General features: G+C 41.8%; 1 protein-coding gene across 1 annotated transcript in view; it reads right to left on the bottom strand.

Moving 5' to 3' along the window:
• Positions 1-14137, bottom strand: part of LOC109937698 (uncharacterized protein C10orf67, mitochondrial-like) — a 246365-nt gene extending 232228 nt beyond the window's left edge. Inside the window, exons 1-2 of the mRNA XM_048612718.1 lie at positions 14023-14137; positions 7881-8001 (exon numbers count right to left, since the gene is read on the bottom strand). Of these exons, the coding sequence (XP_048468675.1) occupies positions 7881-8001; positions 14023-14120 (219 nt within the window). The 5' untranslated portion in view covers positions 14121-14137. The remainder of the gene's footprint in view (positions 1-7880; positions 8002-14022) is intronic.
• Between the last annotated feature and the right edge of the window lie 345 nt (positions 14138-14482).

Raw genomic sequence — 14482 nt, 5'->3', positions numbered from 1 at the left:
CGGTTGAGTGAGGAAGGGTCATTCGACCCGAAATGTTAATTCTGATTTCTCTCCACAAATGCTGCCAGGCCTGCTGTGTTTCTCCAGCAATTTCTATTTCTGTCTCTGATTTACAGCATCCGCAGTTCTTTTGATTTTTGTTTATACATTGAGTAAACTCCACAACGAAACTAGAGTGAGCACCTGGCAGATAGAGCTTACTACTTGCTCTGAATGACCTCCATGTTGGAAACAGGCACCAACATCACCAGGCATGCTTCAGTGGTATGAGCCATGTGTAACCCCTATTCACAGACATTGGTATCTGACATATCCCAGCCTTTATGAACTTATCGCAGGATGCACTGGAAACCATCATTGTAAGGCTGCAGCAAGGACACTGAGCTCGTATACATACAGGGAGCTTATGGACTGGACCAGGCTGTATTACCGAGTTCTTCACTTGGTTTCATTGCCTACCTGGACACTCCAGCATTTTCAATGCCTTGTCTTTTTGTGCTTTGCTTCCCCCCCACTCCCTTATCCATCGACAACAGACTCATATTACTGTTGTCTTGCGTTGCTGCTTAGCATAGATACAAAGCCAGGAAATTAGTCACAGCTATCAACAGGCTCAATCAAGTCAAGGGGAACAGTGTTCACTCAGGGATTCCCAGCATAGTAAGTCAAGGGTAGTCCAGGCCTTGTTCAAGGGAGGGAAACGTGGTCACAGTCAGGATTCTCTCCTCAGAAGGGGTGAGGAGCCAAATGCTGCAAACATGTCATGATTTTTTTCTGCCCTATTGTGGCTTTTTTCCTCCAGGAATAAGAGAGTGACAGGAGATGAAAGTGGGTGGCACAACTATTACTTTAGTGCAGGTGTGGAAGTATTCCAAGCGACTGAGTAGGCAGCACAGAGAGCACGTGTTGGGTTAGAAGATGGTGGCACTTATCCTGGCAAAGTGGAGAAGGTCATTGACATTCTTCCTATAGTACTGGAATTCTTCCAGACAGCTAAGACTGCTTTAACCCAGATGTCAACCTCAGACCAGGCTACTATTCCATGTCAGCGTCACTCCATCCACCTAGACCACTATGATCCTTCCTGCAAAGTGGGGCACTAATTTCCCCATCTGTCATGACTTTTTTAATATAATATATCAGTACAGTAAAATGTATAGAGCAGAGAACCTAGGGTAATTTCTAAAGTAAATCAATATAATAGTGATTGCAGAATGGGTAATTCATTGTTGCTGCAGCATTTGGAATTGGCTGGTCACCAAGGTGATTCAAAATAAACACCTTTGTAGGAAGGGTTTGCAGCTCGAGGAACTTCAGATCCAAATTGAGGATCTGGAGGCCAAGTTGAAGACATTGTGACACATCAGGGAAGGGGAAGTTACTTAGGCTCTTTGATCCAAAGGGCGATCAAATTCCTCAGGTTAAATAATTCAAATTTGGTCTGTGACCAGGGACAGGAGTGTTTCACTGCAGAAGAAGGAGTTATTGGGACCCAGAGAGTTGCAATTGATGAGCCTCAACTCGACAGTTATGAGGTTCTTGCAAGCTATGCAAACAAGATTGAGGACAGAAGGGAGGACAAGCAAACTGACTACAGCACCATCTTTGCTGCTAACCTCTGTAAAAGCAGCCGTTCAAATGCGGGGAAGAAATTGTAATGTAGCAGTTGAACAGAAACAGCAAAATTAGGGAGGTAAATACTCATCACTGCAACTGTGAGCATGACTCCCAAAGGCTGTGTTGCCAGCCTGGCACCAAAGTTAAGTATGTCTCCTCGGTGGCGGGGGGAGGGCAGATCTTGGAGTGGGAGCAGAGAGAGCTAGTTGTTGTCATCCACCTTGATACTAACAATTTTGATAAACTAGAAAGGAAGTTCTGCTGGAAAAACTTGAACAGGCTAGAGTTAAATTAAGAGCGCAGCCTCCAAGGTAGAACTGAATTACTACTGCCTAAACTACAAGTAAACCGGCAAAGAAATTAGTCAAGGAGTTAAATGCATGTGAGTGGAATGATGTTCAGTTCATGGGGCACTAGTACCAGTATTGGACTAGACAGGAGTTGCTCCAGTGGGACAAACTTCAGTTTAACTGTGCCAAGACCAGTGACCTAGTAAATCCAATAATTAGGGCTGTAGATAGGGCTTTAAATTAATTAGATGGTGGAGGGTTTTGGAGAGGAAAAATATAGGCTTACAAACAAAAAGATATAGCAACATATAGGACAGCTATTTGAATAGCAATATGTAAAGTGGGGTTGGAAAGCACAGAATGCACAAATATAGAAAAACAGCAGTAAACAGGGTGATAAAGGGGAAAAGTAGTGAAAAAAAAAGTAATGGTGTTTTACATAGAGTATTCAGAACAAAATAAGTGAACTAAAGGCACAAATACAATTTAATGGGTGATACCTTATAGCCATTACGGAGACATGGTTACATAGAAACATTGAAAATAAGAGCAGCAGTGGGCCATTTGGCCCCTCAAGCCCACACCACCATTCAACATGATTATGCAATTTCAGTATCCCATTGCCCGTTTTCTCTCCATACCCTTGATCCCTTTAGCCACAAGGGCCACATCAGGTCCCTCTTGAATATATCTAATGAACTGGCCCCAACAACTTTCTGTGGTAGAGAATTCCACAGGTTCACAACTCTCTGAGTGAAGAAATTCTTCTTCAACTCAGTTCTGAATGGCTTACCCCTTATTCTTAGATTGTGACCCCTAGTTCTGGACTTCCTCAACATCGGGAACATTGGTCCCACATCTAGCCTGTCCAGTGCCATCAGGATTTTATATGTTTCTATGAGATCCCCCCTCATTCTTCTTAATTCCCATGAGTACAAGCCTAACTGATTCAGTCTTTTTTCATAAGTCAATCCTGCCATCTCGGGAATCAGACTGGTGGACTTTTGCTAGATTCCCTTGTAGCAAGAATATTCTTTCTCAGACTAGGAGACCAAAGGCCCAGTACAATTGCAGCAAGACATTCCCACTCCTATACTCAAATCCTCTCACTATGAAGGCCACCATGCCATTAGCTTTCCTCACTGCCTGCTGTACCTGCCTGCCAACCTTCAGCGCCTGTTCCACCAAGATACCCAGGTCTCGTTGCACTTCACCTTTTCCTAAACTGTCACCATTCAGATAATAATCTGCCTTCTTGTTTTAGCCACCAAAGTGAATAACCTCACATTTATCCACAAGAAGATCGAAACTGAAAACTAAATATTCATGGACAGGCATAAACGAAATGGTGGAGAAGCTTTGTTAGTATGGGATAGAATAAGTACAAGAACAAGAAATGGTCTTGGATTAGAAGATGTAGAATCCATATGGCTGGAGGTCAGAAATAACAAAGGGAAGAAGACGCAGGATTAGTCTACAGGCCGCCTACATTAGCTATTTGATGCAATAAGAGAATAAATCAGGATATAATGACATCATATAAAAAAGGAGAACACTAGTCATGAGCGACTTTAATCTTCTGATGGATTGGGAAAGAAAATTGGCAAAGGTAGGCACCAGTAAGATTTCATAGAGTGTGTTCAGAACAGTTTTCTAGAACAATATGTTCAGTATTCAAACAGATATCAGGCTTTTTGGATCCGGTGATGTGTAATGGGGCAAGTTTGATAAATGATCTTAAAGTAACAGATCCTTTAAAAATCAGTGACCATAATATGGTAGAATTTAACATTCTGTTTGCAAGGGAGAAACATGGGTCATAAATAAGTGTGCTAAACTTAAATAAATGAACAGGAATGAGAGCAGAGTGAGCTGGAGAGGACCGGGAAAAGGATGTTAGCAGCAAAGAAAGTTAAGGAATAATGTCAAACATTTAAGAAAATAGTTCTTGGTTCACAAGAAAACACATCCCAATGAGAAAGAAGGATTGTAGGAAGGGGATAAGCCAACCATGGTTAACCAGGGAAGTTTAGGATGGCATCAAATTGTAAGATATAAGATACAATGTGGCAAAGATTAGTGGTAAACCAGAGTATTGGGAATTCTTTAAAACCAAGAAAAAAATGGCTGAAATAAATAAAGATGGAATAAAATAAACTTTGCAGGTAAACTTGTAAGAAACATCGAGATGGACAACAAACTCTTCTTTAAATATATAAAAAGAAACAGACAGGCTAAAGTGAACATAGGCCCCTTACAGAATGAGAGTGGAAAAATAGTAATGGGATAACCATTGGCAGACCGAGTTAAATAAATATTTTGCAATAATCTTTATGGTAGAGGATAGTAATGGCATTCCAAAAAATGGAATTAAGGGGCTAAATGTGGAGAGGAAATAAACATAATAACTATCACTAGCGGAAAAGTACTAGGGAAACCAGTGAGGCCAAAAACTGGTAAGTCCCTGGACCTGATGAGATGCATTCTGCCATTTTAAAAGAAGTAGCTACACAAATGGTGGATGCACTGGTAGTGAACTTCTAAGAATTCTTAGACTCTGGAAAAATCTCAGAAGGTTGAAAAACTGCCCATTATTCACAAATGGAAGAAGACAAAAAAAAAAACTGCGAAGCCCCAACTACAGGTCAGTCAGCTTAACATATGTTATTAGGAAACTGTTAGAGTGTATTGTAAAGGATATAATAGCAGAGCATTTAGAAATATATAATGTATGTACATATGTAGATGGAATATAATGTTGTAAAGTATGAGGTTATTCATTTTGGCAAAAGGTATCAAGGAGCTGAATGTTATTTAAGTTGAGACAGGCTGCAGAAAGGTACGGCACAGAGGATTTGGGAGTCCATGTGCATAAATCATAAAAAGTGAGCATACAAGTTCAGCAGGTAATAAGGAAGACAAATAGAATGTTGGCCTTTATTTCAAAAGGAATAGAGTATAAAAATAGGGAAATCTTGTTAAAACTACACAATGCACTTGTTAGACTACATCTGGAATACTGTGATCAGTTTGGGCCCTTTATCTAAGGAAAGATATACTGGCATCAGAGTTAGTTCAGAGAAGATTCACTACAGCAGGCTATTCTAAATGTAGTATTGTGCAATAAGGAGACAATTAATATTTTGTTTTGGGAGATCTACATTGGGTTAAAGTGAAGTACTCCAATCCAAAACCAGCGTTCTAATCTAAACTTAAATGGCTACGATAGACTGGGTAACTTCACTAAAAGGCATCACAGTTTACAAGCAACAGTTCATATTTAAGTAATGAATGTATGCATTTCAGCAGCTATCAATTTCTTTCAGATGAAAGGAGACAACTTGGAAAGTGGCCAAACCATGGTTACCAAAAGAAATTACAAATAGTATTCAATCCAAAGGGGAGTCAAATTGCTAGAAAAAGTTGCAAACCTGATGATTGAAAAATGTTTAGAATTAGAACTAGATGTCAATCAAGAAGTTGATTAAGACAGGAAAAATAGAGTATGAGAGCAAACTTGCAAGGAACATAAAAGCAGACTGTAAGAGCTTCTATTAAACATGTAAACAAAAAGAATTATTGAAGACAAATATAAGCCCCTTACAGGAGAATTGATAACGAAGAACAAGAAAATTTACAGAATTTAAACAATTCCTTTTGCTTTGTCTTCACAGGAGCAGATACAAAAACTTCCCAGAAATGCTCAAAAAGCAAGGGTCTTTTGGGAAGGAGGAACTGAAGGAAATTAATATTAGTTTAAAAAAATAGTTCTGGAAATATTGATCAGATTGAAAGTTGTTAAATCTCAAAGGCAAATAGACAACAGAGAACGGACAATAAATACTCTCCAGGCCAGTAATACCCACATCCCATGAATAAATAAAAAAACGAATCCCCAGGCGTCTGATAATTTATACCACAGGGTCCTAAAGGAGGTCACCATGGAAACAGTGGATGCATTGGTGTCATCTTCCAAAATTTTGTAGATTCAAGAATGGTTTTAGCAGACTGGAGGGTAACAAATATAACCATATTGTTTGAAAAGGGAGGGAGAAAACTGGGGATCACACACCTGTAGACTAATCACAGTAGGGAGAATGCTGGAATCTATGTGAAAGAATGCAATAACAGGATACTTAAAACACCAATGGGATTACATAAAGTCAACATGGATTTAATAAAGAGAAATCATGTTTGACAAAAATACTAGAATTTTTGTATGTATCTTGTTGAAAAGATGAGGGAGAACTCAAGGATATGGCATATTTGGATTTTCAGAAAGCTTTTAAGTCCCACATAAGAGATTATTTTAAAAATCAAAGAACTTTGGACTGGTGGTAATCTACTGTCATGGTCTCAGGACCCGTGACAGGCCAATTTGTACTGAGATATGAGAAATTTCTGCACTGAGAGGGTGGTGACCCTATGGAATTCTCTGCCACAAAAGGCTGTGGAGATGAAATCACAGAATATATTTTTTCCTAAAGGATTTACCACAACAATACATTTCTGAAACTAAAGACGTCAAGGGTAATTGGGATAAATTGGGAATGTGGTGCTGAGATGGAGGAACAGCCATGATCATGATGAATGGCAGAGTGAGCTTGCTGGGCCAAGTAGCCTACCTCTGCTCCTATTTTCTATGTTTCTAAGTCATGCCAGCCTTCTTTAAAGATCGACAAAGTCTTTCTGACTCCATGGCAATCCAGCCCATGGTTTCAGAATAAGCAGTCAGTCATGCAGGACTGAAATAAGGTGAAATTACTTCACTCAAAAAGACTGTGCCTCTGGAATTCTCTACCCCAGAGAGCTGTGGATGCCCAATCAGTGAGTTTATGCAAGGTGGAAATCAAGAATTAAGACAAATGGAGATAGTACAAGTATAGAAATGTGCATTTGTATGGAACATTAATAAAATGCCGGAGGCACTTTACAAGCTGTAGTGATTGTAACAAGGTCAGCTAACTGGACCTTACAGAATATGAAATCCCGACTGGGGCTGTTAATCTGGTCCAATCAGGGGGACCTGACTGACATAAAAGGATGAATGTTAGGTATATTGGGGGCCCGAATGTCTGACTCAGTGAGAGGCAAGGCTATGCATTTGCAAATAAAGGATGATTAATGATGGGATGCCGGCCTCTGAAGATATCTTTCACAAGCATTCTCTAACAAAAGTTGATAGTACAAGAAGATGCAGGTGAGGTGGATCAACTGTGACTTGCAGAGCAGTCTTTTGTGTTGCAGTGGTAATATCCCTTCCACTGAGCCAGAAGAACTGGGTTCAAGTCAGACCTCTGAGCCAGAAGGTATGGGTTCAAGTCCCATCTACTCCTAGGTGGATAATCATATAATTGAGTAAGTTGATTAGAGAATTTACTGGTACAGCAAGGGCTTTTTAGTGCCATGAGAGTGTCCTTCATCTGAGCCAGGAGACCTAGTTCAAGTCCTACTTCTCTCGAGGCATGTAATAACACATCTAAGCAGGTTGATTTCAAAATAACTTGACTGGGAGAGCAAGCTCAAAAGGATGATTGGCCTAATCCTACTTAAGTTTCACTTACTATCTTCTGATACTGTGCATCGTTAAATTGCAACAATCAAGTAGTTACTCACTTTGAGGCACAATATTATTTTCACTCTCAACTATCTAATTCTTTATTACCAAAATGGTGAATTATCTGAACACATTCATTAAAAAAGTACAATGATACAAATAAAACCTGAGAGATGCATCATTTACAATCACTTCACCAGAGATGCCTAACAACATCTGTGATCAGGTTGATTAGAAAATATAAAAAAGGGTACAATGACTTCTTCATGTTCAAATCTCCCCCTTCTATGCTTTCTGTCCTATTACTAATTTTGTATCCATGCTGCTGCTGTTCTTTTACTGTCATCTTATAGCAATATATTCTTTTATTTAAATATTGAGCACTATGGTCTCAAGGCTGAATAAAATTTGAGTACCTTTACTAATGACTCAACTTCATTACTCATTTTCTTCAGTTCCAATATGTCACTGGCATCAGTTTGAGTGGCGCGATCTGTCTTAAAGAAGCCAACCTTCAAATAATTTGAGGGCCCAGAGCTGGAATGAAAAATTTAGAACATGTGACAGAAGTAATACTAAGATACTGCAACTTTGTCTCATCTGTTCATGGAATATGCAGATCACTGGTTAGACCAGTATTTATTGCTCATGTCTAATTGCCCTTGAAATGGTGGTGGTGAGTTGCCTTCTAGAATCACTATAGACTGAATGCTGTAGTGTAGGTGCACCCACAAAGCTGTTAGGGAAGCAGCAACAGAACATAGAACTCAAGGCAGTGAAGAAGTAGCAATGTAGTTGGAAGTCAGGATGGTATGTGGTTCAGAGAGGAATGTTCAAGTGATGTTGTTCCTATGTATCTGCTGCCCGTGTCCTTCAAAGTGGTACAGGTCATGGGTTTGGGAGAAGCTTCAAAGGAAGCTTGGCGAGTTCATGCAATACATCTTGTTGATGGCATACATTGCTGCCTCTGTGCATCAGTAATGACAGGAGTTAACATTGAAGGTGCTGGATGGGGTGGCAACCAATCAGGCTGCTTTCTCCGAATTGGTGTGAAACTTCTTGAGTGCTGTTAGAGTTGAACCCATCTAGACAAGTGAGGGATATTCCGTCATACTTGTGCCTTCTAAATGGTGAACAGGCTTCAGAAATCAGAAAGTTAGTTATTGCCGATAAATTCATAACATTTTACTATTCTTGTAGCCATTGTTTTTATATTGCTAGCCCAGTCAGTTTCTGGTAAATCAGGATATTGTTAGACAGGGACTCAACAATGGAAAAGGTGTTGAACATCAATGGGATATATTTGGATTCTCACTTGTAGGTGATGGTCATTGTCTGGCACTTGGGATGCAAATCCTACTTAGTAATAATCTGCTCAAACCTTGATGTTGTCAACGTTTGCTGCTTGTGACATGGGCTGTTTACTTATCTGAGTTGTTAATATTGCTGAACATTGTGCAATCATCAGCGAACGTCCTCTCTTCTGACCTTATAATGGAGGGAAGGTCATTGATGAAGCAGCTGAAGATGGCTGGGCCTAGGATACCACTTAGAGGAATTCCTGCAGTGTCGTCCTGGGACTGAGATAATCAACGTCCAACAAACACAACTTGTCCTCACGTATCACCCCACTAACCTCCGGATTCAATGCATCATTCTGCCACTTCCACCACCTGCAATCTGACCCCACAACCAAGGATATATTTCCCTCCACACCCCGATCTGCCTTCTATAAGGACCGCTCTCTCCACAACTCCCTTGTCCGCTCCACACTCCCCACTAGCCCCACCACGCCCAGCACCTTTCCCTGCAACCACAGAAAGTGCTACACCTGCCCCCTCACCTCCATCCAAGGACCCAAAAAAACATTCCACATCAGACAGATGTTCACCTGCACATCCGCTAATGTGGTCTACCGCTGCTGCCGATGTGGCCTCCTCTACATCGGCGAGACCAAGTGGAGGCTCAGAAATTGCTTTGTAGCGCACCTGCGCTCTGTTCATGACAAACAACAACACCTTCCAGTTGCAAACCATTTCAACTCCCGCTCCCACTCCCTGGACGACACGTCCATCTTGGGCCTCCTCCAGTGTCACAATGACGCCACTCGGAAACTGGAGGAGCAGCACCTCATATTCCACCTTAGGAATCTACAACCCAACAGTCTCAATGCGGACTTTACTAGTTTCAAAATCTCCCCAACCCCGGCCTCATCCCATGACCAACCCTCCCTCTCATCCCCACCTCCTTGACCTGACACAACCTGTCCGTCTTCTGTCCCACCTCACTGACTAATCCCCACCACTGCCTACCTGCACTCAACCTATCACCATCCCACCCCACTACCTTCCCAAGCCCCACGCCTCCTCTCTCTATTTATTTTAGAGCTCCCCCATTGCTGAAGAAGGGTCCTGACCTGAAATGCCAGCTTTCCTGCTCCTCTGATGCTGCCTGGCCTGCTGTGTTCCTCCAGCTCCACACTGTTATCTCTGACTTCAGCATCAGCTATTCTTACTATCTCTGTCTTCTCTTGTGCTTGTTATAGAATCATAGATCATAGAATCCCAACAGTGTGGAAACAGGCCCTTCAGTCCAACATGCCATACCGACCCTCAGAGAATCCCACCCAAACCTGTCCCCCTATAACCCACCTAATCTACACATCCCCCAATACTACAGGCAATTTAGCATGGCCAGTCCACCTAACCTGCACATCTTTGGATTGTGGGAGGAAACCAGAGCGCCTGGAGGAAACCCACGCAGACACGGGGAGAATGTGCAAACTCCACACAGACAGTCACCCAAGGGTGGAATCGAACCCAGGTCCCTGGTGCTGTAAGGCAGCAGTGCTAACCACTGAGCCACCGTGCCACCCCAGTTATGGCTCCAGCCAGTGGAGACTCTTCTTCTGATTCCCACTTACTTCAGTTTTGTTAGGGCTCCTTGGTATCATTCTCAGTCAAATGTTGCCTTGATATCGAGGTCAGTCACTTTTACCTCATCTCTGGAAGTCAGCTCTTTTATTCATGTTTGGACCAGGGCTGTCATGAGATCTGGTGCTGAGTTGTACCGATGGAACCAAACTGAGCATCAGTGAAAAGGTTATTACTGAATAAGTGCTGCTTGACAGCACTATTTGTAACCTTTCCATTATCTTGCCAATGATCATGAGTAGACTGATAGGGACATAATTGGTTGGATTTGCCATGCTTTTTTGTGTGCAGGACTTATTTTGGACAATTTTCCTCATTGTATGTAAATTCCAGTGTTGTCACAGTATGAAAGAGCTTGGCTAAGGCTACAGCTGATCCTGGAACACAAGATATCAGTACGATTGCCAGAAGAGTACCAGGGTTATAATGTTTGCAGAATCTGTTGGCTTTATTCATTTCTTGATATCATGTCAAGTAGTTCAAACAACTGTAAAACAGTTGTCACTCAATAACAGCACAGATAATGCTGTTAAACCAAATAAATCAATTACAACAAATCAATTGGCAGTTTTCTTGACATTATATAATTTATGGAATATGGAATCCTTTCAAAGAGAAAAAACACAATTAACTTATGTTGTTCAAATATGAGAGATGGAAGTTAGGAAATGGAGTAAGGAAAGAATAGTTTAGAAAATGAAAATTTACAATGCTAAATGCAGAGAGAAGCACACTGCACGTGATGCTGAAGGCTTTCTCAATTTAATCCCAAGCAAATTTGACCTATACTGATCAGATTTAATTCCAATAAATAAATTGATGCAATATGCCTTAATTGCAAAGATGTATGAAATGAACACTCAGTCAGGGTTCCCAGACTTTTTTTTCGGGTGGGGGCATTGGTTGGGGAGCAGAGAAAGTTGCATAAAATTACATTTTCTCACTCTATGAAGTGTTTCCATCCTCCTGCATTTTTCCAACGTAGCTCTGGCCCAGGCTAACCAATATATCCGTGATTAAAAGACAATTAAGGTTTATTATCAAGGCCATTAAACATTTTTGAAAGATTGTGAAATTTAGTCAGTGATATATGGAATCTTAAATAAAAACCAAAAGAACTGCAGATGCTGTAAATCAGGAACAAAAACAGAAGTCGCTAGAAAAGCTCAGCAGGTCTGGCAGCGTCTGTGATGAAAAAATCAGAGTTAACATTTCAGGTCCGGTGATCCTTCTCAATGGAATCTTGTCTTTTTTTAAACTCACTCATGAGAATGAGTGTCACTGGCTGCTGCCACCATTTATTACCCATCCCTAATTGCTATTGAGAAGGTCAGGTGAACTGCCTTCTTGAAATACTGCAGTTCATATTTTGTAGGTAGACCCACCATGCAGTTAGGCAACAAGTTCCAGGATTTTAATCAGTGACATTAAAACAATGGTGATATATTTCAAAGTCTCATAGTGAGTTGCTTGGAGGGGAACTTGCTTGTGGTGGTCTTCCTGTTTATTCATAGTCCTTGTCCTGCTCTATCATCAAGGTTCTAAGGAACCTTGGTGAATTTCAGCAGTGCATCTTGTAGGTAGTACACACTGCTGCTATTAAGTGTCAGTGGTGGAGGGAGTGGATGTTTATGGATGTGCTGCCAATCAAGTAGACTGCTTCATCCTGGATGGTGTCAAGGTTATTGAGTATTGCTGGAGCTACACTCATCCAAGTTAATGGGGAGTATTCCATCACGCTCCTGACTTGTGTCTTGTAGATGGTGGGCAGGTTCTGGAGAGTCAGAAGATGAGTTAATCACTACAGTTAATCTTAGCTTCTAAACTGCTCTCACAGACACCATCTTTATATGACTGGTCCAGTTCAAGATGTTGATAGTGGTGGATTCAGTGAAGCTACTGCCATTGAATGTCAAGGGACAATGGTTACATTCTTTCTTATTGGAGATGGTTATTGCCTGGCATCTTATGGCATGAATGTATTCAAGGAATCTTCTGACTCTACAACAGAGGAAATCTCATTGATAAAGCAGCTGGAAATGGTTGGGTCTAGGACAGTTACCTGAGGAACTGCTAGAGGCTTTTGTGTACAGTTATAGAGTCCCTACCTATGGACTAGAAAGTTGTTGTATGGACTAGAAAGCCTGGGTTTAAATTTCACTTGCTCCAGTTGTGTGTAATAACATCTCTGAACAGGTTGAATAGAAAATATTTAACCTGAGAAACTGCAGCTGAGATGACTGACCTCGAACAACAACAACAACAATCACCTTCCTTTAAGTCAGGCATGTTTCCAACCAGCAGAAAGTTTTCCACCTGATTCCCGCTGACTCCAGATTTGCTTCAACTCCTTGATTCTACAGTTGGTCAAATGAAGCCTTGAAGTCAGGAGCAGTCACTCACATTATTTCTGAATTCAGCTCTCTGTCCATGTTTGAACTAAGGTTGTAATGAGGTCAGGAAACTTAGTGGCCCGTATACAACCCAAACTGTCTGCAGGTCATCGAATCACATGAATGCCAAGAGATTCACATGCCTTGTCACTTTTAAAGAGCAGCATTGGCAAACACAGAACAAATGCTTTGAATTGTTTGTTTTTCACCTGCAGACGGAGCGACTAGACGGTGCTGGGCAAGTCGAACTAGCTGCTAATCAGCTGTATGTTTCCTTCTCCATCCATTTGATCAGCACACGACCTTCAGATTAATCTACTGGCCACCCTCCACTTCAGCTGCTCTAAATGTCCCGCCCACGATAGTCATGCCCCCACCTCCCCAGGCATCCCAATCTGTCAACCGTTGCAGAGGTAGCCTTTCAATTGTGCACCCCTGGGAATATCGCACCCAACGTCCTGCCACGTGCATGACCCGAAATCAGCCGGACTGCGGATATAATGGGAAAATTCAGTTTCTTGATCAATATTGAGTATCCCCCACCCATAGTACATATTGGGAGGTGCACAGTCAAGTGGGACTGACCATTTCTGTAATGTTCACTGCAACCTGCACTAGACTGCCATTGTATCTAGGAGCAATGGGCAGTTAAATTGTAATGTTCCAGAGTTTCCCCATTAAACCTCTTCCCACCATAAGGGCAACAAGCCCTTTAAACAGGGGGGTGGACAATCTGCCAATTGGCAAAAGGAAAAGAGAATAAAAAAGAACAAAAAAGTAGTACGGCATAGGAACAGGCCCTTCGGCCCTCCATGCCTGTGCCGATCATCATGACCTGACTAAAAAAAACAAACCTTCTGCCCTTGTTCGATCCGAATCCCTCTATTTCCTCCCTATTCATGGAACCATCCAGATGCCTGTTAAATGTCGGAAATGAAGGAACAAAGATCATTTTTTTTGCTAAAGGCTATAGCAAGTTTTTTTTTCCCGGTGGTACTGGCGGCAGGCCGTAATTTTGACAGTAGTTTACACAGAGTGACTGTTCAGAAGTGGAGAATCACGATTAACACAACTAGAAAACGCTCTGCAGAAGAGTCACCGGACCCGAAACGTCAACTCTGCTTTTTCTGCACCGATAGTGTCAGACCTGCTGAATTTTCCCAGCAATTTCTGTTTATGTTTAAAAACAGCACTCCCGTCCGCGAACAATAACAAATCAGAACTGCCTTTACCCAGAGAAACGGTTGGCTCCGGAAGAATAAGACAACAACAGGACTAAGTCCTGATCATTGCTGTGCACCGACTGCAGTGGAGTTGTGTCAGCCGCCATTTCTTAGCCGGCCGGCTCGATCGCTACGGAGGTCACTATGGTAACCGGCTGGAGCTACCGGAAGGACCCTTCACCCCACCAAGGAGCTGTCCTTGAATGTGCCTGAACGAGAAAACACAGGAGTCAAGTGCGCAGGCGCATTGAGCGTTGGCGGCTTGTTACCAGAGCGTCCGCAGTCCAAGGTGCTCGACGTGCGGGAAAGAAATATTGTCGGTGCTTACTGCGGATTTGGGCTGTATGCAGTACCCCACGTTACGTTTTAATGAGATCAGAGCGGTTGCCACAACAGACATATCAATCTACAAAACAGCGTACAACTGAAATACAAACTTCTAAAAGAAAATTTATGACCCAACTGGTTG

This window comes from Rhincodon typus, chromosome 2 (assembly GCF_021869965.1).
Source record: "Rhincodon typus isolate 14 chromosome 2, sRhiTyp1.1, whole genome shotgun sequence".
Taxonomy (NCBI): Eukaryota; Metazoa; Chordata; class Chondrichthyes; order Orectolobiformes; family Rhincodontidae; genus Rhincodon; species Rhincodon typus.
This window is presented reverse-complemented; position numbering and strand designations above follow the sequence as displayed.